The 25,468-nt window shown below is 39.2% G+C and overlaps 1 protein-coding gene across 2 annotated transcripts in view; it reads left to right on the top strand.

Annotated features, from left to right (window-relative positions):
- Positions 1 to 25,468, top strand: part of Pde7b (phosphodiesterase 7B) — a 297,370-nt gene that overhangs the window by 143,754 nt on the left and 128,148 nt on the right. Inside the window, exon 1 of one of the 2 annotated variants that reach the window (XM_047557469.1) lies at positions 19,993 to 20,782. The exons of the other annotated variant lie outside the window; for it this stretch is intronic. Coding sequence (XP_047413425.1) covers positions 20,545 to 20,782 — 238 coding nt within the window. The 5' untranslated portion in view covers positions 19,993 to 20,544. Of the gene's footprint in view, positions 1 to 19,992; positions 20,783 to 25,468 lie in introns of those variants that run through there. 2 annotated transcript variants of the gene reach the window in all.

The raw sequence follows: 25,468 nt of genomic DNA, 5'->3' as shown, positions 1-25,468 counted from the left end.
ACACTGATCACTGCAGGGGTCAGGAGAGAATTTTATTTTTGCTTGCACAGGCTACACAATTGTCAGCGGATATAACCCTTGCCTTCCTTTGAAGTGTGAGCTATCAAAAGCTAAATAAACCAGATGGAGCTGTTTTCTGATTTGAGGTGACAGAGCAGACCAATTCCTGAGTGATATTTCTTTTTAAAGATGGAAATAGAGTTATAAATTTGCTGCATCTAATTTGCACCTTCCTTTGTAAAGGTGGAACCTGAAAAGAAATTTTTATCAAGTGCCTATTCCACCAGAGAATAAATCAGACCATTGAAAATAAGAGGAATTAGGAAAATTGATCATACAATACATGAAATTAAGAGAAAAAGGGGGAAATTTTTAGCTGTGGAAGAAAAGTCCGCAGTATTCAGATAACCCCTATTCTCCTTGTGACCAGATAAATATACATTCTGGATTCCCGGATTCTTTCCATTCTTGGCGCAATACTTGAGAAAAATTTTGACCAGGTTTTTGGCATTTTCATCTTTTCTGGGAATACTTCTAAATGACCTAGGGGAAATTTTCTAAACCAAAGAACAGTTTTGGCAGCAAAAACAAGCCTCGGTATGTATTATGATTGAAACAAAGTAATATATCCTTTAATTCATGCAATGATCTATGAGAATGTCTATGTGAAGCAGGATGAGGTGAATATAGTACCTCTATTTTTAATGTGTGAAAAAAAGATATTTCTCACTTCATTATTTTAACTCTGTAAAAGAAAACATGATTGATATTTTGCAAATAAGCAAGAAGGAATTAACTAGATCAGTGTTGCAATTTACTCTTATAGAACTAAGTTCTCAATCATTATAAATTTGTTCCCTTCATCTTGCTGCTTTTTCTGATATGCAGCAAAGTACAAAACAATCCATCTGGACCTTTATTTTTCTCATCTATACAATGAGGAAAATAGATCCTATTATAGAGGGTTGCTGATAGGATTAGATGATACAACATAAGTAAAATGTCTAATCCAGCATCTATACATGGTAGGTTCTTTCTGATTATTCCCTTTGGCCTTCTTGTTATTTTTTATGGTATTGGAAAATGTGTGGACTTAGTAGACTCCTTACATAAAAATCCAACTAGTAAGGGCACAGAGGCAGGACCTGCCATTTATGAGTGCAAACTATGTACCTGGCACATAATAAGTGCTTGATAAATAGTAGGTGTCATTGTACCACACCCTTCACTTCATCCGTATGATAGCTCTGGGGAGTGTTTATTTTCATCTCATTTTCTAGTTGATTAAATAAGGATGAGAAGGGAGGAAGCTGCCTAGTACCACACAGCAGGACAATGCCAAAGTCAGAATTGCAACAGACTCACTTCAGGCCTCCTGAACTGGCCATTGCCTTGTGCTACACCTCTACCCAAGTTTGGGCAGGGCCTTGTGGGAGTTCAATGAACAGAATAGAAACCCAGAAGTAACCTAAGAGAATTTCTAAGGGGGTTAGGGGACAAAGTAGTTCAGTTTCCCATCTGTGCATTCTGAGAGAAACTCTCCTAGATAGAGCTAATATGATTTCTAAACTAGATCTAATAGCTTAGAAACAGCTAACACTAAGCACCCTTATTTATAAGAACAGGACACTTAAAGATATTATTAACCAACTGGCTATCTACTTACTCAGCCTCTGCAAGATTCAAAGCAAATTGAAGGAAGGGACAGGTTACTATAGCCAGTTGCCTTGCAAACAGTAAAAGTGACCTGAAAACCTGTCAAATGCTGGCATGGAACTGAAAACCATAGCAGCCTGGGACCTCTTAGCATACGAACAAATAGTATGAAACACACAAAATTGTCCTTGAGCGTAATTTTTATAATCATCATAAACTTATGTAAACAGAAGTATTTTACACATTTCACATACAAAACGAATTTCACCTAAATATTCTTTTTTCAGGTTCAGTGACTTAAATAAGAAGTGTTGGTAAAAAAGAAAAATCACTAGTGAAATACCTCCTCTGTACTAGCAAAGGTTTATGATAAAACTAATTTCTTTATTGCTCACCCTGAAAACTTAAGCATGCTAACTTTAACCTTTGAATTTGATGGACTTTTTTCTATCTTGTGTAACTTTTTGAATTGGGTGATCAAAGGTATACAAAAGAAATTGTTGCATACAATTAAGTACCCAAACATTTCTGGTTAGTGTGGGAAATGTACTCTTGCTTGGCTTCAGAAGGAGTCAACAACTTTACATTTTACCACTAAAACTTTAACCTACCTATAGTCAAGAAGAAAATGAACACATTTTCTGGAAACAAACAAACACACATACTCCTAGGCATTCTTACCTCAAGCTTTGCTGGTCAAAGGTGTTGTATTTCAACATGCCAGTACAAACATTAGTTTCACAGCTCTAGGAAGTCAGACTATGAGGGGCAGTGAATAAGATAGCCAGAGAAAATTCAACAGTATTAAACAGTAATTTGGACTTTAAAAAGTCATAGTTGTCTTCTGACTTTTATCTTTAACTTTTCATTCAACGTGAAACAAATCATTTAAATCCCACAGGAATCCCATCTCAGTATGACTGGCAGGGCAGAATAATGAAACAGAATGTATTCAGTCCCAGGTTGCAGGTTACTGAATTCAACATAAATCAGGAGACACACCCACAAGCCCAGAGACCTGTCTGGTCCTTGGGGCAGCCTATAAAATGAGAGCCAGGCAAAATTTAAGCTGAAAGACAGACTGATTTTCCTTTTTGATTTTCCTTCTCCTGAAGTCCATGGTGGTCCAGTTATCCTTCCCCAGGGTAATCTTAGTAACAGAAATTTCATCCACTTGTGTTAACACCTGAACATTATGTTAACCTGACTAGGAATGAGATCAACTCCTCAACATTGCAAACTATCTTGAACCCAATTCAGTCAAGAAAAAGAAAGCTGGGGCTGGGGAGGTAGCTCAGCTGGTAGAGTGCTTGCCTCGCAAGCACAAGGCCCTGAGTTTGATCCCCGGTACCACAAAAAAAAATAAGAAAGCTAACACGTGGCCTGTGTCTAGGCCATCATGACATTTGAAGTCTAAAAAGAATCTTTGAACGCTCTGAACAATAAAAAGAACATGGTGCCTTCTCACTACAAGAAATCAAATCAAAACAATATGAACTTATAAATCACCATTAAAAAGTCCCCCAAGGTTCTGATGTTTCTTAAGATATTTAGTTGAAAATATATCTCAAAAGCCAAATTCTTAATTTAAAATATTTTGGTGATGCTGCATCATTGATCCCCTAAATATGGGCTTGACCTATGTATTCACTGATTTTTCTGACCCAGCATCCCTAACTCCCTGCAGTATATGCCTGGATTTCTTTTCCCCCACCTCCCAAAGCCCAGAAATGTCTCAGGGCCACCCACCGAGCTCCATCTCCACTTTTATAAAAATGTAAATTCTGCTTTTATCCACTTCATGGAGTCAATGGCATATGAATAAGTGGATTCTTTAAAATATAATTCTGAAAGTAAACACTGCAGAAATGCATAGTGCTTTATTAAAATTGACCTGCTTGTGAGGTTAATAAATGATTCAGTGGGCATAAATGGTTCAATAAGTAAAGTGATTAAAGCAAAGGACATTAACTAATTTTCCTCTAGTAAATTACAGGGTGATTTGTAAGAATTCCATTGTTTCATGTAAGTATGAAATTAATTCCCTGAAAAAATGTTTTTAATTTTACAAAGAGTGAGAATAAGTAATAAAGGAGTCAAATGGCTAAAAATGTAGTAGTTCAGCTAAGAAATGGAGAAAGAAAAGACATAGCCATCAAGCTGTTGAATATGTTAGAGCTGACCCTGTAATATTTAGGCACCACTGAACATGATTTTTACCATTTTGTTCCCCACTGTGCTTCATGTTTGATATATTTTGTCTATGAAACAGAACTAAAAAATAATTGTTTGGGTTTTCCTTTTTTCTTTTTTACTAACCACAGTTAATTGGAGTTTCTGTTCAACAAAGAATGACAAGATTATTTCAATGAGTTGTATAATCACCCTCTTCAACATCTCATTTCCTATTATTGTGTTATGATCAGGTATTGGGATCTCTTACCTGATTTCCTGAGTTCTTAAGAAGATATTTTTGCATGTGGATAGCTGTTCAAATTGATGTTTCTACAGTAGAAGGAGGGATGGTTGATGGAGAATCCTGTTTTGCCCTCTTGCTTCACCTTCTAGCTGAGATGATAGTATTAAAGTTCAAACAAAGAATTGAACATTTTGACAACCTACATAATCTTATCAAAGTCAAATATCTTATTTAGACATATGCATGCACATACCTATTTATATTTTAAATACTTATAGATGAACAAATTAAATAACTACTTAATATGTTGAAATATATAGTAATATAACCTTTAAATATATTGAAGGAAGATTCTCATGGACCTTGATTGCTTATCATTCCATGTCTCTAAGGCAGGAGACTGCTGATCAAAAGCAAATCACTCTTTTATAGAGCAAAATGCTGAGTCCCAGGGTTATCGTTGTCTTGCTCAAGATCAGGGCTTCTAAAGATTGAAAAAAATATTTTTTGTCCATTTGACACTTCTGCAACCAACCCCATCTGCTCACTATGATCTCTAAGCAAGCATCCATATTAAGAGGAAGGGAGTTACAAGAAAATGCTTCCTATCAAATGACTTTCAGGTCATCTCTTGTCTCCATAGTCCCTGACAATGCCATGCATAACTACTTAGAGCAGCTTTCTTTATATGTTTACCTATCTCCATTTTACCACACTTTATCAACAGTACAATGGCCTGCCTCCCCTTTAGAAATTGTTTCTAAGAGTAAGAGGGCTAGCTCTTTCCCATTCTTTATCCTTAGTACTTCATGACTGATTCTCTAAGATTTGATTTGGAGTAGGTAAGACTAGACTTAACTAGCTCAATGTTTGTTTTCTTTTATTTAAAAACATTTATTCTTAAATAATTACATGAGGACTGACTTTTCCCCCATACATACCCAGATTCCCTACCTGATATCTACTTGGTACCTAAAAGTCATCCCAAACTTACCTTATCTAACCATTTGATTAAATATATCTGAATGTATTTCTTCCCATTCCCACAAATAACATTAGACCCCAGCAGCTCTCTTTCCTTCACACACCAATCCATGGGTACCATCTAGAAACCCCACCTTCAAAATGTTTTCTAAAACTTTATTTTTCCATCAGTTTCACTGCTACTGCTCTAACCAAGCCATCATTCTTCTTGAATTTTATTAGCCTCTTGGATAATTTCTTGCTCATATACAATCCCTTCTCCACAAAGCTACCAGTGTGGTCTTGTGAAAACTATATTAAATCATGTCACTCTTCTTCTGAAACCTTCTAATGGCTTGTCATCACACTGGGAAGGACATTCCAAACCATTTTCTAGTCTCCACAGCTCAACATTGTCTGGCCTGAAATCTCATCTCATGCCTCCCTTTCCTTTGCTTATTGCTCTCTGCCCATCTTCATGTTTCAGAACAGCACGCCAGTTCTTACTTGAGGGTCTTCCCACTCATTTTACCCCTGTGCCAGGGGAATCTGAAGACTTTTTCACTCCAACTAGCTACTTGGTGCAGTTCCATGCTAGTAGAGTTTCCATCAGGTCACTGCTTGTTCCCAAAATCATGGGTCTGTTTCTCAGATGCCTGTGAGGCCGCTCAGGGTACATGATGCACTGAACAGGCACCTGCTATACCTGACCAATAACCTGCTCTGGGTGACCGTTAAAATAGTAACATTACACTTGGTTCAGGCGCTCCTCTCCGTGCAAAAGATCCAAGACTTTTCCGGAAAGCAGGACACTGCCAGTCTGACAAAACAGGGACTTACTAGGACCCCCCCCAAAGTAGAATCTTACCTTTGAGAACTGGCAGAATCCTAGAAGAAGTTGGAGCACAGGACGTATTCTATCTGAATCCTTAATGTGACAGAGACCACCAGATCTCCTGATTGTCCCCCAGTCCACACCCACACTAACCACACCAACACTGTTTCTCCACTCTTCATCAGAAGGGCTGAGAAATGGACAATTCAGAATGACACGACAATACTGGCTTCCCTCTGCCCCTTGGACAGAGCACCTTTCTTTCTCCATCCTGCTCCCCTGATGACAAAAAAGAGAACTATTTCTTGCTTTCTTTTGACACTGTCAGCTTCTACAATCTCTTCTGGTGCCCGACTCAGCTAACACTCTTAAAAAAATCTTCTGAGTTCTCTCCTTGTAGGAGTCATTCTATGCACCCCCAAAATGAAGACTTTCTGGAGTTGCTTTACTTTTTTCAGACCACAAACACATCATTTAGAAAATTGCTACTTTAATGCCCTAAATGATGTTCTTAAGGCCTGAAAAGGTAAGAAGTTTCCAAAGTGCTTTGTTTACTAGCCAGGGGCAGACTTCTTGCAATGTCCTTAGGAGGCCAGCTTATAGATGACAATTCCTCACCAAGAAAGCCCTTGCTAATTCACTAACTGCATCCTTGGACGGATAGCTAGGAAAGAATGGCCTTTCTAAAAATGTTATGTTATAGTATGTTATGATGGATTTACAGAGTTTTAGAGAGAAACAATCAATTTTCACAGTAGATAGCTATTTAGATCACACTATAGAAATAAAAATAATGATTTCAGTCTATAGTTCGTAAAATTGGATCTGGAGGGCCTTCCAGTAGATCTGCAACATAAGTTGAAAGTTAGAATATGAGGAGAAGAGATAGCAGTAGACCAATATGGAGGTCAAGGACCCCACAGTCTATCCCCTCCAGGTCTTGGGGTAACTTTCCAGATGATCATTAATGGAAATTTGTACTCTTCTTTTCTTTTTATTTTCTTTTTATCTTTATCTTCTTTTTCCTTTAGCTCCTTGACCACTTTGTATCAAACATACACTCTTTATTTTTCCTTATTTTCACCTTTGCTATCTTTTCCCTCTCATATGTCACCTTAATCCCACACCTGCTGGTTCTACTGGTGGCACTTGGAGCTAAAGGGGTCATTGATTCCATGTCCATAGAGAAGAGAGCAGGTAACTTGGAGGAGACTATAATAGCCGGATTTTATTGAATGCCTACTTAGTGTCTGACCTTGTCCTGTATACTTCCCAGTTGTGCTCTCATTCAACCCTCTAAATTGCCCTAATAACTCCATTATCCAATGCCCTATTTCTATTTAGAGAATAAAAGCAATTTTATGTTGTTATATTTTCTTTTGATTCTGAATACCTTCTCCAAATCCCCCAAGAAATGCCAACTTGAGGAAAATAGATGGAAGTGGCATGTTTGACCAACAGGTTAGAAATAAGCAACATGGAACAACCGGGTAAAACCCCAAGTAGATTTCCATAACCAATCTCTTTTATTTGCACGTTGTGCTCTGGGGGGAAAACGTGACTTTACCAACCATGTTAATGGGGAAAAGTTCTAACCATTCAATAATTTCAAGAAAACCAAAATATGGTTTAGGTCAAAAGGAGTACTGGATTTTGCAACACCAAGTATCCCTTCTGAGGTTTCTCAAAAATGCTGTGGCTATCCCACACAGAGCTCTCTGTGCTAATTCAGCATACACTGTAATCTAGACCACTTTGGGGGGGTGGGGTGCTCTAAGGAAGATATCAAGGAAACAAATACCTGCACCCATAAAATCTAATATCCTAAAGATGAAATATAGAATTTACAGACTAGAAACAAATGCTAAATAAAACAAGGCATAAATTATGCGTTTAATATGTACAGAGGGACAAATGGAATAATTAGGCTGAATTAACTTGATTCAGGTAAAGATTTAGAGTATTTACTATTAACTCAAGTAAGTGAATGAGTTTATTAATAAATTATTATTGGGGACAGGAAGGAGAATACAGAAAGAGGGCTTATTCTTTCCTTCCATTAGGGATATCACTTAAAGAGTCAAGCCCTTCGATCATTCTTCAATACCTTTAAAAGGAAGGAGTACCATGGAAGTGTTGGCAACTTTATGGATGTATACTTGCCTAGTAAAAAGACTGTAAATATAAATGCCTCCGTAACCAGATATACCCTATGAAAGTAAAGCCAAAGGAAGTAACCGAGGCAGGAAACACATCTGCTCCACTGGACACATGACTATACTCAGCTTTGTCTGTGCATCTTCTACCCTAGGACTAACATCAGCTGGGGGCCAGAGCTGAATTCCCCACCAGTAATGTTGTCCATGCAAAAAGTGACCCAAGTCATTTCCTTAACACTTGGAAACATTTAAGGTTCTTTTTCTTTCCATTTCTGGTCAAGCTGTTTAGAAAACACAGATGCAGCTGGCACTGAGATATTATAAGCTGCCTTACTCAATGGCTCCAAAAGGAAAATATCTGTTCTATATCTTGGGAAAGTCTGTGGACTCCATTCACCAATTCCACATCATCGTCTTTGGTTCTTCAGACCCAGGAATTAAGGTCAGAGCAGCAGAGTTGCTGCTGCAATTTTATTCACATAACATAAAAACAACTCTGATGGTCTTCCATCACTAACCCCAGTAGTTACAGTGTACAGCAATGGCAATCACAGTGACGGCATGGGTCAATCAAGTTATTTCTCAGAAGGAATAAAGTCATAGATAATGTAGGGTTTGATGTGAAGAAACCACTCCATTATTGAAAGGAGACCAGATACATTCATCTTATTTTTTAAAATGTCCATGCGTAACATGTTATTTCTCTTTGGTCATGCTGAGAGAGGAAGACTTTCTTCAGCACTTTCTTTGATGAGGGCTATGGTGAGGATCTGAAGTCCACCCTGAGGACAACATTCATGACCATAGTGACAATGAAGATATGACTTTGGCTTGAGGAACACAAGATGTACTCCTGCCATGAGGAATAGCTGTTAGGCAGTCAGGTTTGTGACACTGTGGCCAGAATACCCAATGAGAACAACTCTAAGGAGTAAAAGTCTATTTTGGTTCATTGTTCAGAGGTTTAGTCTATAGTCAACCAAGTCCATTGTTCTGGGCCCAAGCTGAGGCAGAACATCATGGTGGAAGGGATCTCTCACAATTCAGGCATTTCACCTCCGAACATTCCTGCATTAACACAGGAGCTTTGAAAGGACATCTCATATCCAAACCATGACCACTGGAGGCCATCTATGAGTCTGCGTAAACTGAGTGATGTTTGTGCCACAGGCAGGGAAGTCGCTGTTTGAGTCAAGTCGCCAGATATGAGGGGGTGGTCAGCACCCTGACAGAGCACGTTGCTGCTCAGGAGGAATATGAGCTGACTGAGAAAATAAAAAGTCTGAACTAATCAGTAAGAAATAAGACAATGCCACATATTAGAATTAAAAAGCGGGGCGCCTGATGGGTCTTCCAGTCTTGATAGGAACTGAATGACTGAAAAAGGTTCCAATTATTTATTTAAGGGAGAATACATCAAAGGCAGGGATAAGGTTTCAGTGGCAGGAGTTTTGTTTTCGTGCTTGTTTCTTGGTGTGGCAGGGGTCTTGCAGTAAACAGTTTGATTGGCGTTTGGCAGGCTATACCCATCTCCTGGAGTCTGCTTGAACTTGAGTCGTTAGCAGGCCAGAATAAAGTGGGCAGTCTCACACCAGGGGGTTTCTGCCTGGGAGTTCGCAAGACAGTGACTTCCCTGCCTATGGCTCAAACATAGCTCAGTTCACACAGGCTCATAGATGGCCCACAGCACATAACAGCTATAGAAAAAGATGCTGGAGTGCCAATTATTCTTTCTTTTATAACTCATCTCGCTTTTTAGTTGATGATGTAACCAGAGACAGTTAAGCTATAAATGAAGCAGAGTTCCTATTGCCTTATACACCATTGCAGACACACACAGTATAGCTTAATATTAAAAGGTTGTGCTTATCACCCTTGTAAGCTTCATAGTCTCTGAATCTCTGTCACGTTACTTTCATAAAGGGTCATGTTGTGTCTACCTCTTTCAAGTTCTTGTAAGGATTAAATAAGGAATTTTGCATTTTTGAAAAGCATAGCACTGTGTCTGACAAATAAGCATGCAGAGGAAGTGCCTGCCCTCACATCTATGGGAACCCAAAACTTAGCTGTCTGAATCATGTTTTACCATTTTCAAAATTAGAAAACAAAATGCTACCAGCCAAATGCTTGTGTCCCCTGAAAATTCTTATGTGGAAACCTTAATCCCCAAGATGAGGACTTTGAGAAGTAATTACCGCCCTTGTCAAAAGAGTCACCAGAAGAGTTTGCTGCCACTCTTTCTCTGACATTTGAGGGTACAGCAGAAAGGCAAGTTAGGAAACCTCACCAGAACCCAATGGTGCTGGTACCCTGACCTTTGTCTAGCCTCCAGAATTGTGTACAATTAATTTCTGTTGTTAAAATGTCCAGCCTATGGTATTTTAATATTGCAACCCAAGCTGACCATGACATGTTCTTATGGAAATAATTTATCTCTAAATTCCCTTAAAACTCAAGTACTGTGATTCCTCTTTTTTTTTGCTCCATTGGAAAAGGGACTTTTCCCAAGCTACCAGTTTGCTAGGAAAACAATATCTACTCACCTAAGAAAAAGAGTAAGAATACTTTAGCAGTTTTAAAATCATCAAACTTTTAAAAGTTCTAGCAAGTAAAAAAATCAGTAAAACTATAATATTTTCCTGGCTATGTACAGATTTTATGTCATATTATAGTGCACATAATTTTTAAAAGTTTAAGTCAAAATTTCTAGGACTTTGTCTTAATTTCATGCTATGGAGAAACATTTAATGAAAAAAGTTGATTATCATCATTAATAACAAACACTAATTGAGACTTCTTATATCTACCTGTATTTATATTATAGCACTACAATTCACTGTGCTTTATAGTTAGTCTCTGCACTAAATTTGTAAACAATTTTCAGGTCAAGAATCGTGTTTTTTACATACCAAAGCCTTGGTATGAAGCAGACTCAATAATAATGAGTTAATGAATGAATAAAGGGCACATCACTATAATTCAAGTTACAAAGTATAAAATGATGGCTTCTAAAGTCTAAATTGGAAGACGTGCCAGAGCATCAGGGGCAAATAATGGTAGAACTAAAGTTGCACTACTAATAAATAAAATGGATTAGACGTGCTGCTTAATTTAAACAGAAGAATCAATTTTAAGGCAGGTCACCAAATGAGACTTTATCTAGATTAAACAAATGGAAAAAGATTTTCCAACCAGGGAGGCACTGTGAGCAAAAACATGATATATTTATTTTTTGTTGTTATTGCAACAAATTGCCATAAACTTACTTATTATCTTATAGTTCTGAAGGCTAGAGGACTAAAATGGATCCCACTGGACCAAAACCAAGGTTTCCCCAGGTCTGTGTCTCTTTCTGGTGACTCTAAGGGAAAATGCATTTTCTCGTCTTTTCCATCTTTTGGAGGCTCCCTTGTTGCTGGCTGTGGGCACATTTCTGTCTTCAAAGCCAGCAGGCCGAGTCTTTCTCATAGTAAAAAAATCAGGACTGATTCTCCTGTCTCCCTCTTTCATACGAAGGCCTCTCAGGGTTACACGGGGCCCATCCCGATAATCCAGGAATTCCCCCTAGTCTAACACCAGCTGATAGCAATTCCTCAATTCATTCTGCGACTTTAATTTCCCTTTGCCATGTAACCCAACATCTTTACAGGTTCCAAGGTCTAGAAGGTGGCCATCTTCAGAGGTCATTTTTCCACTACCATCCATAATATTTGAGTGCACCTGGCATGTTGGAGAACAATATGATTTCCCCAGAAAATTTGTGTATTCAACATAAAGACGAGGTGAATAGGAGCCTATTTTTGAAAGTCTTGAATGCTTCCACAAAGGCACTTGAACTGTTTTTGTAAGTAATGATTCTCTTTATATTAAATTAATCTTAATAGTTGCCATCGTGTTACATATATGTGAATGACATGATTTTGTTATGTACAAGCCACCGTACAACAACACTTAAAGACAAACAAGACTTAATCTAAGTTTCTTTATTGGTTAATAAAAGACTCCAAGAACACAACTTAATGGCAACCTAATCGATCGCCCCCTCAAAGTTTGAAAGCCAGGGGTGAGGAGAGGTAGCAACAGTATTGAAAAGGCATTGATTAAAAGCCTAGGGATGTCCTTCTGAAGTTGAGCCCTGATACTCTGATTGAGACACACAAACATAAAAAACAGCAAGGTATAGAATGTATACAAGTCAAAGGTCAGTAGACTTTACCTTGCATTTTAGTAGGCGGCAGAATATCATCGATGTTGAATGCAAAGATGTATCAGAGAACAAGGAGTGCAAGAAGTTTTACCAACAGGCCACAGGATGAATTCAGGAAGAGGACCATGGAGGACAAAGAATAGAAATACCCAGAGATCCAAATAGTAAAATAGAGCAGGATCAGTTGGTTTCCATATCCTAGAGATGGAAAGATGCACAATCTTTTTAGGTAATTTACAGAACAAAAGGAGCAAAATATCACTTGAGTTTGACTCAGGGTGGAAGGTGAAAAAGAAAATTACCAAAGAAAATTCTTAGAGAATCTTCTGATGCAAAGTCTTACACATGCATCAATGCTGTAGAGATTCCAGTGTACTATGCTTTCTTTCCTTGGGTATAGACCTGTTATTCTAGCAACACTATATATCGAACAAAAAAATGATTTGCTGGGAATCCCCACACCACATTTTGCAGAGTGTGATATATATTCTCTATTAAATGACCTCCCCTTTATTTTCACTGTCAGTTCTCCTACCACTACAGACGACAATTTCTAAAATTATCTGAAATAACAGGCATGATGTACATTAATCATTAAAACAATATCTTCCAGTTTCCTTTTACTTGTTTTTAAGTTATTCCCCTGGATAATAGGAAATATAGGTGTTTGTAACCATAGCAAAGTGTTTAGCCTTAGAAAGAACCAAGGAAGACAATGGAAAAAAATACAACAAACTGTGTTTCCAATTACCAACAGATGCTTTCATTTATTCTAAGCGTTCTTGTTTAGTTAACTGTACAAATTTTTAATCATATAAATGTGGTGGTATTCTAGCCTCATGCTCTTGATTACCCTCGTCTTCCAGCTGATTTCACATGCCTCTGGCTCCTGGCATCGCTTTCTCACAAATATTGCATCTGGGGCTGCATGACTTCCAGGCCATACCTGTTAAAAAGCGTAGCCCGTTGGAGAGTTTATTTTATTTGTCTTTTGTGTGTTCCGTATGTCTGTGTTTTGCTAAGGCAAAACATGAGAAATAGCATTGCGGTGCATTTCTCTGAGTCAGCAGCATCACTGGCCAGTGGCTACAATGCCATGAAAGACTTTTTTTTCCATATTTATTTCTTTGTGGAATCATCTGGTCACCATTCATTCATGCCTGGAATATGACAGTGGGAAAGATTACCAGGCTTCCTCCAAAGACCACTTTGCATAATGTATAATAAATCAAATGAAGAAGCTGGTCTTGGTGAGAGTGTCCCAGTGATGAAGACTGAAGACTCAGAGCCTTGCCTGTACTCCAGTCATTCTGGAAATGGTGACAGGGGTGCAAGAAAATGCTGGAAAGGAATGGCAAAACTGGTCAAGTTATTTTTTGACATTGATAACAGACTTTAAAAAACTTAGTTACAAAGTCAAGACATCATATATGTTCATCACAGTGACTTATACCTAATATTCAATTTATCTTTAAAGTTAATCCATAAGTGGAAAGAAAACAATGAAACAAAATCAGAAAGCCAAGCAGTGGCTCAATGAATGTCCCTTGATATAGCCCTTGTTTATATGTAGCAGGTCTGATTGTTTATTTCCTTTGAAAGTGCTTGACCCCCGCCAGTATGATTGTTTTCAATTTTAATAGATGTATCTGTAAAGAATGGGACTTATGCTGCATTTTCTTTCATAAATAACTAATATAGAACAAGCAGACAATAGTTGTCATGTGGTAGAACTTTAGGCCTGTCACTCAGAGGATAGTCACAGATCGACAGCCTTGTCATCCTCTGGGAACTTGTTAGAAATGCAAAGTATCAGGTCCCTACCCAGACCTGCCAAATTAGAATCTTGCATTTTAATGGATTACCTGGTTATTCATTTGCATATTAACAATTGAGAAACATTGTTTCAGAATAGCATCTGAGAGACACCTGTTGGCAAAGATATTTTATGAAATTCTTAACCACCAGGGGGTAATAATAGAAAAAGAAAAGAGAAAAAAATAATCATTGGAAGAGGCAGCAGGATTACACTCTGTACACGCTGAGGAGGTGGACTGTCCTTCTTTCAAATTGACTTTGAGTTCCTTTCACATAAACATAAGTGAATATCAAGGACAAATGCAGGTCCTGTTAGAAGGCTTTATTCCTTACCACTTTCTCACTTCCCTTTTGTTATGCTACTTACATCAATAATCTTCCTGTATCTTATTAGTGGCCTGGTTTACTTTTGTTATATTAAGAGGAAAAGATCTCATCCAGGCATTTTCCTTCAGTGCTTTGTGGATAATCTGCCTTCTACTCTCCTTGGGGTCTTCTGAGCCCAGCCTAATTCTTGAGAACTTTCAGAAGTCATGCCTCTCACTCTTATACAGAAAGAAACAAGTAGAAACATATTTCAGACTTTGGGTTCCTTTTTATACATTATATTTTGTTTTGTACAATATACTTCTTTGAAATGTACAAATTGACAAGCAAACAAAATTCTAAAAATGTTTGAGGAATAAAGACCCCAGCAAATAATGTGAGGTTCCCATAAGTTTGTCTAGGGAAATGAGGCCAGCAGGCAGACTGAAGACACATGTTCCCTAGCAGAGCATAGGACACAGAACTGCACAGCCCAGGAACGTGAAACACACCCATTAATCATTGTGGGCTTCCAGAAGCACAATTTTCCATCACCAGAACCTATACAGTATTAACTAGAGCACCAAATAACCCATAGTAAAGATCATGCAGGTTTCAACCTAGATGTGATTCATGAACTGTTACACCTCCAAAATGCACTTATAAACAATATTTATCTTATCGAGCCACTTCTAGTAACACATACATTATCCTTTATCTAACTATGCTCATTCACAGGTCAACAATTTTGCCTACCTTACTCTACCCTTCCACCCTTAAATTCCTCACTCTCTGTCCCCAAATGCCACTCCCCAATGCCCTCTATCCACCACCCCTATCTTTGATTTCCTCAACTCCTGCCTTCTCATGAGGAAGACAAATTTCCAAAGGGGTGTTGATTTCAAGGGGTGGGTTTGGCTTTAAGATTTCTAATAAAGTATAGCTAAAATTTTAGTTTAGGTAAATTGTCAAGTATGATTTCTTATAACTTAAAAATAATAATATTCAATTTCGTACCACATTTTGGTTTTAAAATAGCTCATATTTGGGGGCAGGAGAAGGTGGGAGAAGGAAAGAGAGTGGACTGAGACAGACATCACTACCCTATGTACATGTATGATTACATGAATGGTGTGAATCTACATTGTGTACAACCATAGAAATGAAAAGTTGTACCCCATTTGTGTACAGTGAATCAAAATGCAGTCTGTAAAAAAAGAAAAAAGAAAAAAGTAGTTCACATTTTAGTCTTCTTATAAGATCCCAGTGTAATGGATAAGGTGCTTATTGCTCTTATATCTATTTGTAGATAAGGCACTAAGTTTGAAGCAAAATTTGGTGGTGAGTACAGACTGAATCCAATTTTTGTAAACCTACATAGGCATGGAGGATTACTTTAGAGATTTCATTGTTGCAGCTATTTTATAAAAAAATAGACACACTCAAATATGAAATTATGAAAAGTGTCCTGTCCTCTACCACCACTTAACAATCTTTCACAATCGGAAAATATGTTCTGGAATCCTAAAAAGGTTACAGTCAGAGGTGGCCAGGGTCAGCACTGGTAGAGTTATGTTCAGTGTGGAAGAGAACAGGAGGCCATGTTCACCAGCAGGGAGGAACCAAGGAAAGACAAGTGGGTCTTCCTGCCACCCTGATCTCAACCCTTGGGTTGGCAAAACTCTCAGAGACAGTCAATTGAGCTTGGGTTAAGAGACCTAAGAGCCAGGGTAGAGGTCTGACGCTAGCAGGAACCCTGGTTTCTCTCTTTAGAAAAAATAATAATAATAGTAATAACAATGGAAGAAGACAAGATGTGACTCACACTGAAAACCAGGATCTAGGCAGCAGAGTCCTTCAGATTCAGGTACCTGAAAAAAACACCCAGGAACCAGCACAGGAAGCGATCCCTGCTGCTGCTGTCCTCACAGTCGGTACATACTTGCAGAGTGAATAAGAGAATGATTGGGTATAGCTTAGATACCTGTTGCGAAATCAAACTATCAATCTGTCAGCTCAATCCCTTTACTTCCCCCACCTCAGCTTTTCTCATCTTGCCCCACCCACTCTGCCCCTTTCCCACATGACAACAGAAATATGTGCTGCCTTGTATGGTCGGTCTGTAGACCCAGTCCTTTTCCCTACTTGCTGGCATTGTTCCTTGAGATTAGCTAAGGCCAAAGCTATTACTTTTCTATTTCTCCTGAAGGACACTGTAAATTGTTTGAGCTTCTTCTACTTAGACTACATTAAACAAAGTTAAAAGACCTGTTTTTCCTTCCCTGTTCATTTTGAGTTGCATTTGAATTTCAAAACAGGGTGGTCATGCACATGTGTGTGTGTATGTGTGTGTTTACACATTCATATTGGACTGAAATTGATGAAGAGGCCAGTCCCCTCAATAGTTTGACATTGTTTTTTTTTCCCAAAAGATAGAGAAGAAATGAGGACCAAAAAGAGAATAAAGTACTTCCAAAATAATCGAATGAGATTTTCATTAAGATGAGTTTTTATGAGAATTTATTGATAGGCTAAAAAGAAAATAAGGTGGCAATGAATATAAGTTTCTAAGTTTGCATTTTTAAAGTACATTCTCTAGGATGATTAGAAATACTTAATAATGTTAATATTTTATTTTTAAAATCATACATAAAAAGTCTTATCTGCCTAGTGACTCGCAGCCTACAAGATTTTTACATAGCCGTCAGAATACTAAAGATTCTTCAAAATAATTCAGGGACCAAATCAACTGCGCCTTGGACACTCTTCTTTTTGTGTTAGGGTTATCAATTTCTTTTCTTTTATACCTGCAACTACAGAGCAATGCCTTTTTGCTAGAATTAGGTTTCCACTGGAACAAGCTGTTTGTCTTTGATAGTTCTCAGTACATTTCTCTCACACAAGAAGAGAACTCCTATATTTTCCTCTTAATGAAATGTTAGGTTGACTCACAATGCCTGAAAGAAGAACTTGGTTATTTTGAAAATCTGTCTTAAAATTTTCTGACTGTAGCACGTGAATTACAGATGTTAACATTTGTAAGAGTTCTTACAAGTCAAGCAGATGAGACTTTGCTCCATGACTCCTCTGAGCACAGAGTATCTCTACCCTTTGCCCATATCCTGTGACACAGACTGCACCCGCAATATCAAAGTGAATGATGCTCATGGAACAAGTAGAGGAAGAACCACAGCTTCATTGGCATGTTCTTCTAAGGTAACTATCTGCAAGACCGAAGAGGTGACAGTCTATGAGAGGCCAGCTGCAAAATGTAACAAAACCACCTTTCAGAGCAATAGCGTGATACAGAGATTTCAGTCCAGTAAGTTCTAGCTACTGTCCCATCAGTTTGCTTGTCTTTTGAGCTTGCAGTTGAGCCAAAATCCCCTGAGCCAAGCTTTCTCGCAAGATTTCCTGTACTTCCTGTTTCTATGTGAGCCAGAAATATCATGAGAACGACCTTTCTTGTGGTATTTTTGCACTTATGCTCTGGGATGAAGATAATCCCATATTGGGGGACATTTTTTAAATTGTGCAAACATTTTTAACTTCCAAACCTTCAAATGAAGTAGGTTCCTCCTTAGGAACAAAAATTTGAAATGGTGTTTGCTTGGCCCTAACTCATCTCCCATAGGAAGTCTTCATGTTCCATCGTCCAACATCTTATAACTCCACAGGACATTTTTACAAGGAAATATGTAAAACATTATAAAGAATACAGTTGAAATTTATATCCTTGGATTAAAAAATAAAAGTTCATTCTTGAGGAACTGTGCAATGAAGAATCATGTTCGTAATATTAGTGTATGTGATATATTATATCATATATTTGTTTTCTTTGTTCTTAACCCCTTTGTTCCAAGGGTCAGGATATCCTGATGCTAAGTGCTATTGCAAAATAACTGAACAAAAATAAAAATAGTCAAACACTTAGGAAACTCTTCAGTTGTTATGTCAAGGAAGTTTGTGACTAAGAAGTGAGTTTAAAACATTATTCAGGAAATATGGTAATAGAGTGCAGCAGCCTACATGTGCTTATTAAAGAAAATATTGTCTCTCAATTCTGGAAAGCCTTGGTGCCTCCAGTCTGATGGAGAGGGAAGATAGGCCTGGAAGGACTGAAGTGGCGGATGTGTCACACTGAGGCCGAATTCTTTCATCTTCTAACAGAGGGAAATAAAGAATGGCACCACTTCCCAATAAAGTGGATCACTGATTATTCCCTCATTGGGTGGTATAAATATCTGGTTGTACTAGGAAGAGCTGTTTGATCGATACTTTAATGATGAAAGTCATGAAAAGTAGTGTCTTCGATTTTTTTCATTGTTGTTTGGTATAGATATTACTCCTTGTTCACCTATTTGGAAAGAGAATAGGTTTGCTGGTATACTTTCCCATCCAGAAAAAAAAAAAAAAAAAAATCACTTACCAGTGTGGAAAACCAAACTTATTAACCCTGGGTTTAGAGAAATCATGGAATAATAATGACAAAATGACAGGAACTTTAAAAAAAATTAGGTAGGAGCAACAAAAACAAAACACACTTTGGGATGCTCTTTCTTCTCTTCCCCCCATGTCTCCTCCATGCTCCCCTAAAGAAACATCAAATGACTGTGTGATCAAACCAGCCCCAAAAGGAATGTAGAGCAGGAGCAACAGATTGTACATCAGCAAAATAAAGGGCCAACCAAAACAAAGCCCTTTGCACTGCAGAGACGTGGAGAGGAGAGGGAGATAGGGTTGTTATAATGTCCTCCAAGAAAACAGGGGCTATCCATGTGAATGTGCAAGTTCAAATTGTTCCCACAAACCCAATTTACTGATGAAAGTGCCAAGCATAATACCACCCCCACTTTCGTTTATGTCCAGGGCCTTTCACATAAGCTACGGGGGGCATCCCTTGTTGCTGTGCTGGTTCTGCCTCCAGGGTGAGCGCCTTCATCTCGGAGCCTCGGGAAACAAGAGGACTGGCCCATGGTTGTCCTCAATTTAACCGCTCTCATGTGGGGACACAGTAGTCAGTGGCCCAGATATTAAGCCCACAGTGCACTCTCTCCAGAAAGTGAATCTTGCACACATTTTTTCCTTTCTTTTCAGGACTGCTTATGCCCCCTGTGAACATCCTTTAAAATGATTGCTTCCATTTGAAAGTGGGTTTTTAGCTATCCCGAGTCATGTGTCCAGACAACACAACACAGACCCACTGAGCATATGCACAGGGACCTTGACTCTTCTCTAATTCACTTCTTTCTCAGCTTTGGAATGTGATTCCATGTTATTTCCCTTCCAGCTGAAGGGCAGCTGAGGTTACAAGGGATTTGACTAATAAGCCAAAACCCGGTTAGGTTTGCTGAGAACCAAAAGACAGGGAAGGGGGAGGAGTGTGGGGAAGGAGGGAGAGGGTTTGATCTGGGATCCTGAGGATCAGCCCAGTTCGATCCCAGGGCGTTGGTCCCCCCACCTGGCCTTTGGAGAGAAGCTGCTGCGAACTGGTTCTGCGGTGCTCAGCTTCCCCCCGCTTTTTTTTTTTTTTTTTTTTTTTTTTTTTCCTGAGAGCTCCTGGGGATAAGAAGGACCAGAGCCTGGGAAGCTTCTAGGCTTCCTGCAGTCGGTGGTTGACTCCTCACCTGACACCTCCAGATAACTGGCCTCTGGGGGACCTCCCAGAGAGTCTGGCAAAGAGGGAGCCTCACTTCTTTGCCTGAAGTCCTTCAGAGCTAAGACATTTGACAAACTTTGACAAGCACCAAAGAGAGAATTGGAAACAAATCAGGAGGAAGAGGAGGAAACGCAAATGCAGAAAACTCGATGGCTTTCCTTCCCCCTGCTGTCGTTGCAGCTGTAGCCTGGGATTAATTAAGTGCTGTGAACTCAGTGCCTGAGAGAGAAGGGGGAAAAAATGCATTCTATCTCTCAGGAAGGAGTACAGTAACAGTTTCTCACCAGTGAGAAACCTTGGGAAGTGCCTCGCTCTCGTCGCCAGCGTTTGCGGGGGACCGGAGAGACTGGAGGCTGTGCCAGGCTGGAGAAGGCTTGTCTTTCCAAGGCTGGAGAGGATCTTACGGGGGTTCTGCTACCCGTGCCTGGGAAGACTTTCCCCTCCGCGAGCAGCAGCCGCGGCGGCAGCGGCGGCGACGGTGGCGGCGGCAGCCCTACCTCCTCTTCTGGGGCACAGGGCAGAATGCCTGTACTAGAGCGGTATTTCCACTCGGCAGAGCTAGGCAGGAGGTGGACAGCCCCCGAAGGTGTGCTGCCCTCCTCCCTGGGCAGCCGGCCGGGGTGCCAGCAGGGGCCGCTGCCCTGGGACTTGCCAGAGATGATCAGGATGGTCAAGCTGGTTTGGAAATCCAAAAGTGAACTGCAGGCAACCAAACAGAGAGGCATTCTGGAAAACGAAGATGCTCTCCACAGCTTTCCAGGTAAATTGACTGTGGGGTGCACCAGGTGGCAGGGCCACATCTGATTACTCCAAGAGCCCAAGTCATAGAAATGGGAAACAGAAGGAAGACAAACTGTACAGCCTAGGGTCCGAGGGCTGGGACTCACAAATGTTTGCTCTGTCCTAGAAAGACATCTTACAATTAAGAGTGATAAGGCAGGAGGTCCATTAGGGTGGAAATCAAGAAACCTGGGATCTGGGTTCAGCCTGCTGCAGGCTATCCCTGTGAGCTAAACACGCTGAGTTTCCTCAGTTTCAGTCCTCCAGAGGAGAGAGTGGAACTGGATGCTTTTTAATGTCCATTCTGCCTCCAACATTTCTTGTTGACAAATTAGAGCTGTCTTCAAGAAAAATATTATCTTTGAGTTACTTTCTGTAATTCTGCATATAAAGTAAAATGTATCTTCCAATTGTTAAGTGTATGACTACAGAAAGCATGATATTCCCAGGACTGAGTTTGGCCTGCACACTTTTTATGTCCTGGGCAAGTTGGTAAACTCTCTTGCCTCAGTTTCCCCTTTGACAAGTGACAATAATACAAACAACCCCATTGATGAAAGGAAAAATCAACTCACCCACTAATGTGGAAATTATGATTCATAGTGGATTTGTCATATCATAAGAATGTACATGTATTTGGGACAGTCATGGAGACTTTGCTGTTTCTAACAGTGAGCACAAGGACACAAAGATGACTGGGATCCCCATGAAGGACCCAAGGGGCCCCATAAACTACACATGCCATAAGTGACTCCAAGGTGATCTCTCCCTTTGTGGAATATGTTGGTAAATATTTGAAAAGTAGTGGCTTCACTTGAGAAGGAAGAATATGAGTGAGTGTTTATGTATTTGAAGTCTTGGCTGGCCCTATGCAGTGGAATCCTGACATGCCATTGGCGGTGAGAGATGGGGTGGACGGAAAAGATATACCCAAAATGACCTCTCTCTTTCTCATGGAAAGAGACTAGGAAATCAAGACTTGCCTGGTTTTGTTTTCAATAACTTACGACAAAAACTTTTTTGGTTAAGTTGCCTAAGAATCTATAAAGAATATTATTAAAAAGTAAGGGTCTGAGCAAAGAAAGGAATTTTTAAGAAACAAACCAATGTTGGTCTCTAGTAAACAATGAGTATTTAAGTGCTTAGAAAAGAGAAGGAAACTAATCATTCTGAGGTTTATGTGGCATTCGAGAGATGGGGCACTGGGAAATGGGTCTTGGTCAGAAGAAATGAGGTAATGCGGAAGCCATCCCGTATTTCATGTGCGTAGGGCAAGCAAAGTGGAAAAAGCCACCTGGGCAGAAAATTTAACTGTGACACTTCAACTGTTACTATCCTCGGTTTGTTTTATTAAATTAAATGATTAAAATTCATATTTGAAATGGCACCCTCTGGTAAAACTGCCGAATTCAACAGATGTTAGCGTGTCTGTGGGGTTAGAGGTATGTCCTTTTTCTACAGTGTGTTAGTGGTGTCTGACTCCTGAAGATGCAATACTACAGAGAGAAAAAAGAGTCACTCTAACATCTCATTGCTTAAATGGGTTCCTAGACTTTTGGAAGGAGAGGTAGTTGAGTCTTAACTTCCGCCGCATGACTTACAATGGAAACATGTCAGTGGCCATTTGGAAAGAAAGCTGCACCCCTGGTCCCCCTATCTGGTAGGAGAAGGCTGTAACTCAGCATCTCCCCAAAGGGTGCTGGTTCCCCTACCTTCTCCTCCCCCTGCTTTCCCATTCTCAGAGAGAGAAGGGCTCACAATTTCTGGTGTCTGCACAAAACCTCAGTATTCATCTGTGAGCAAAGAGCCTTATGATGAGCCGCAGAGGTGAGCTGCTTTGCTTTCAGAATTGTCTCCTGCTTCCTCCTTGCTCACCTGGTCCCTGATGCCCTTTCCTCCCAGCATAGGGTGCTGTTCAACTGCGCCATTTTCACCATTGGAGAGTGACAGCAGGGTGCCTCAAGAACACGAAATCTGCCTTTCCTCCATTTTTAGACATGATGGCTTAAGCAGTTTTCCCCTGTGTATACAGGTTTATGTTAGAAACTGCCTTAAAACAAACACCCAGACACGCGATGATCTTCCCCCTTCCCCACTCCATCAGTTTTCACCCTTGCCTCAGTGCCCTCAAACAATTTATACTGTGACAATATCATTAAGCAACTCACTGTGCATCAAGTGGCACCCTACCTGAGTCGCATGCTTCAAATGTCTTCTTTGGATCAACTACCTGAAAATGTTCTATTCAAACTACAAAATCCAGTTCAAGCATCCTGTCCCACCTTCTCCAGTAGCTGTGTGTTCCCTCCTCTTGGCTATCTTTACCAGTAGGTACTTCATACACTGCATGTGCGGCAACAATATTTTTGCTATGCTAGTAACTGAAAACAGGAAAACCTAATATTATAAACTCTGTGTATATTTTGACTGCTTGTGGTATCAGATGAATTGGTTTAAATGTTTAAAAACCATGAAATTGCAGAAATTCTGAATAGAACTAATAGTCACTTTAGAGGACTCTAGAGATGGTGTTACTGGTCTAATGTAACCTTAAAAGTTCCAGCTCTTCTTTTCCTTCATGAAGGGCATCCTTATTTTTACTCATGCTTCTTAGATGACACTGGAACTTTGTTCTTCACAAGTGAAATAGAAAAATGTTTTGAGATTTTATTTTAAATGGAAAGGGCAAAGGAATTCATGGGAAAATAAATATATAAATAAGTACTCATGAGAGATTTTTAAGATGAAATACACTGACTTGTAAATGCTGGAGGCAAAGGAGGCCAGTGCTGTGATGAGAGCAAGGAGGTGACATGTGGACATCTCCTACCATCTTCAGATCACTGTGCACTGGAGACACGTTAGTGACTGTTCCAAGTGATAGGCTGGAGAAGAGAATGTGAAACAGCAGGAGGAAGAAGGACCAGTCACTTTCACATGTTGGGGTTTATGGCAACTGGGGTGCCCCCAAGTTGGGCATTGGCCAAAGCACCGTTTACCCTAGAAAGGGGCTCTGGAGGTGATTGACATGTTTGAGGTCAGAATGTCAACTCAGTTTATTGAATTGTACCATATTATTTAATTACATCTTTCCCCCCTTTTTGCAGGATCATCTGATTAACTAGCTAACTCCTGTACTTTTAAAGCTGAGGTAAATAACTCAGAGACTAAGCAATTTGTCCCTGCTGATACATTTCAACTATGTCAGAACCAGACCAGGACCTCAATTGCCCAACTCGGGTCTCCAAAACTCACATGATTGGGACACATGCTAGGTATTTAAATTTACACTTAAAACTTTAAGACATGGCTTTATCAATTATATGTTGATGAGACAAGCATGAGAATTCATGATGCAAACCTCAGTCAAACCAGAAAAATAATAGTAGCATGCAAAATAATTCAAAGAATTGTACCTCCTTTGCATTTGTCAACTTGTCTCGTGAGTTTTAGTCTTAGATACAAGCTTCAAGTGTTGGAAAGACCCAGGGGAAAATCCTCATCTGCTAGTAACAGAAATTAAGCTTTTAGCATTAGGGGTGAGAGCCTGCTCTAAGGTAGGGAGCGGGAAGAAGGAGGAGAAACAACAGGTGGTTTCTCAGATGCCGTGAGCACAAATATTATTCTAATTATGATTCTAGCCAGCAAGCAGTTTAAGACTAGACACCCCTAGCAGGACTTGTTCTTAGTTGAATAAATAATTTGATTTTAAAATTCAATCCAAATAACTGCAAACTCTGCAGCTGTGGTACTTACCTTTCATTTTGGCATCTCTGGTCTAAATTTTACATTATATTTTACTTATTTATTAGGCTTGTTCCCATTTCAATAGGCTTCAGTTCCAGAAAAAAAAACATATAAAAAAACTCTCAAAAAAATAAAAAGAAAGAAAAAATTATAGCCTATTTCCCAATAGTCCTTGAAACTTGTCCCACATTTCATAGAGAATATAAATATCAGAAATTCGCTTTATATCCAGCTTTTAATATTAAGTCAGACAAGAACATCTCCAAAAGAATTCTGATTCCTAAACCACAATTCAAATTACCGTTTAAATTTAATTTTAAACCTTTCAATAATCAGACATGGTGTGAACTAAATATGTTAAAGACTAAACACACTGATCATTATAATTCAAGGAGCATTTGTTAGTTGCTTAGTGTATACCTGGGATTGTGCTGGGTAACATAGACTCAGAGATGAATAAACAGACACAGAGAACAATTATGAATTTATGAATCAGAGTTCAGTCTACAGCATCAGTGTGAAAACAAGCACTTATTAGTTTAAGCCTCTCTGTCTACTCAAAACATTGACTGTAAAACTGGTGAAATTCAAAAGCACTTGTAAAACTTCATATACACTTTCAAATACTAATCAGTGCCTAATGATTTCATTCAAAGGAGAACAAATTGCTTTAAAAATCTATTTGTCTCAATAGCAAATAACCTGACATTAATTCATAAGATTTTTCTAAAACTACTGCTTGTAGACATTAGCCTGCATTCAGTCTGTAGCTGTACTGGATAATAATCATTGGCCATTTAATCCATTCTTAAAATGGGAATGCAAAATTAATTCAAAACTGAAACACATCCTTTCATCTTGAACCAAACCTTGTCTTTCACTTTGATTTGTTTTTGTGAATGATAGAAACCCAGGTTTA

The sequence above is a fragment of the Sciurus carolinensis genome, chromosome 7 (genome assembly GCF_902686445.1).
Source record: "Sciurus carolinensis chromosome 7, mSciCar1.2, whole genome shotgun sequence".
NCBI lineage: Eukaryota > Metazoa > Chordata > Mammalia > Rodentia > Sciuridae > Sciurus > Sciurus carolinensis.
This window is presented reverse-complemented; position numbering and strand designations above follow the sequence as displayed.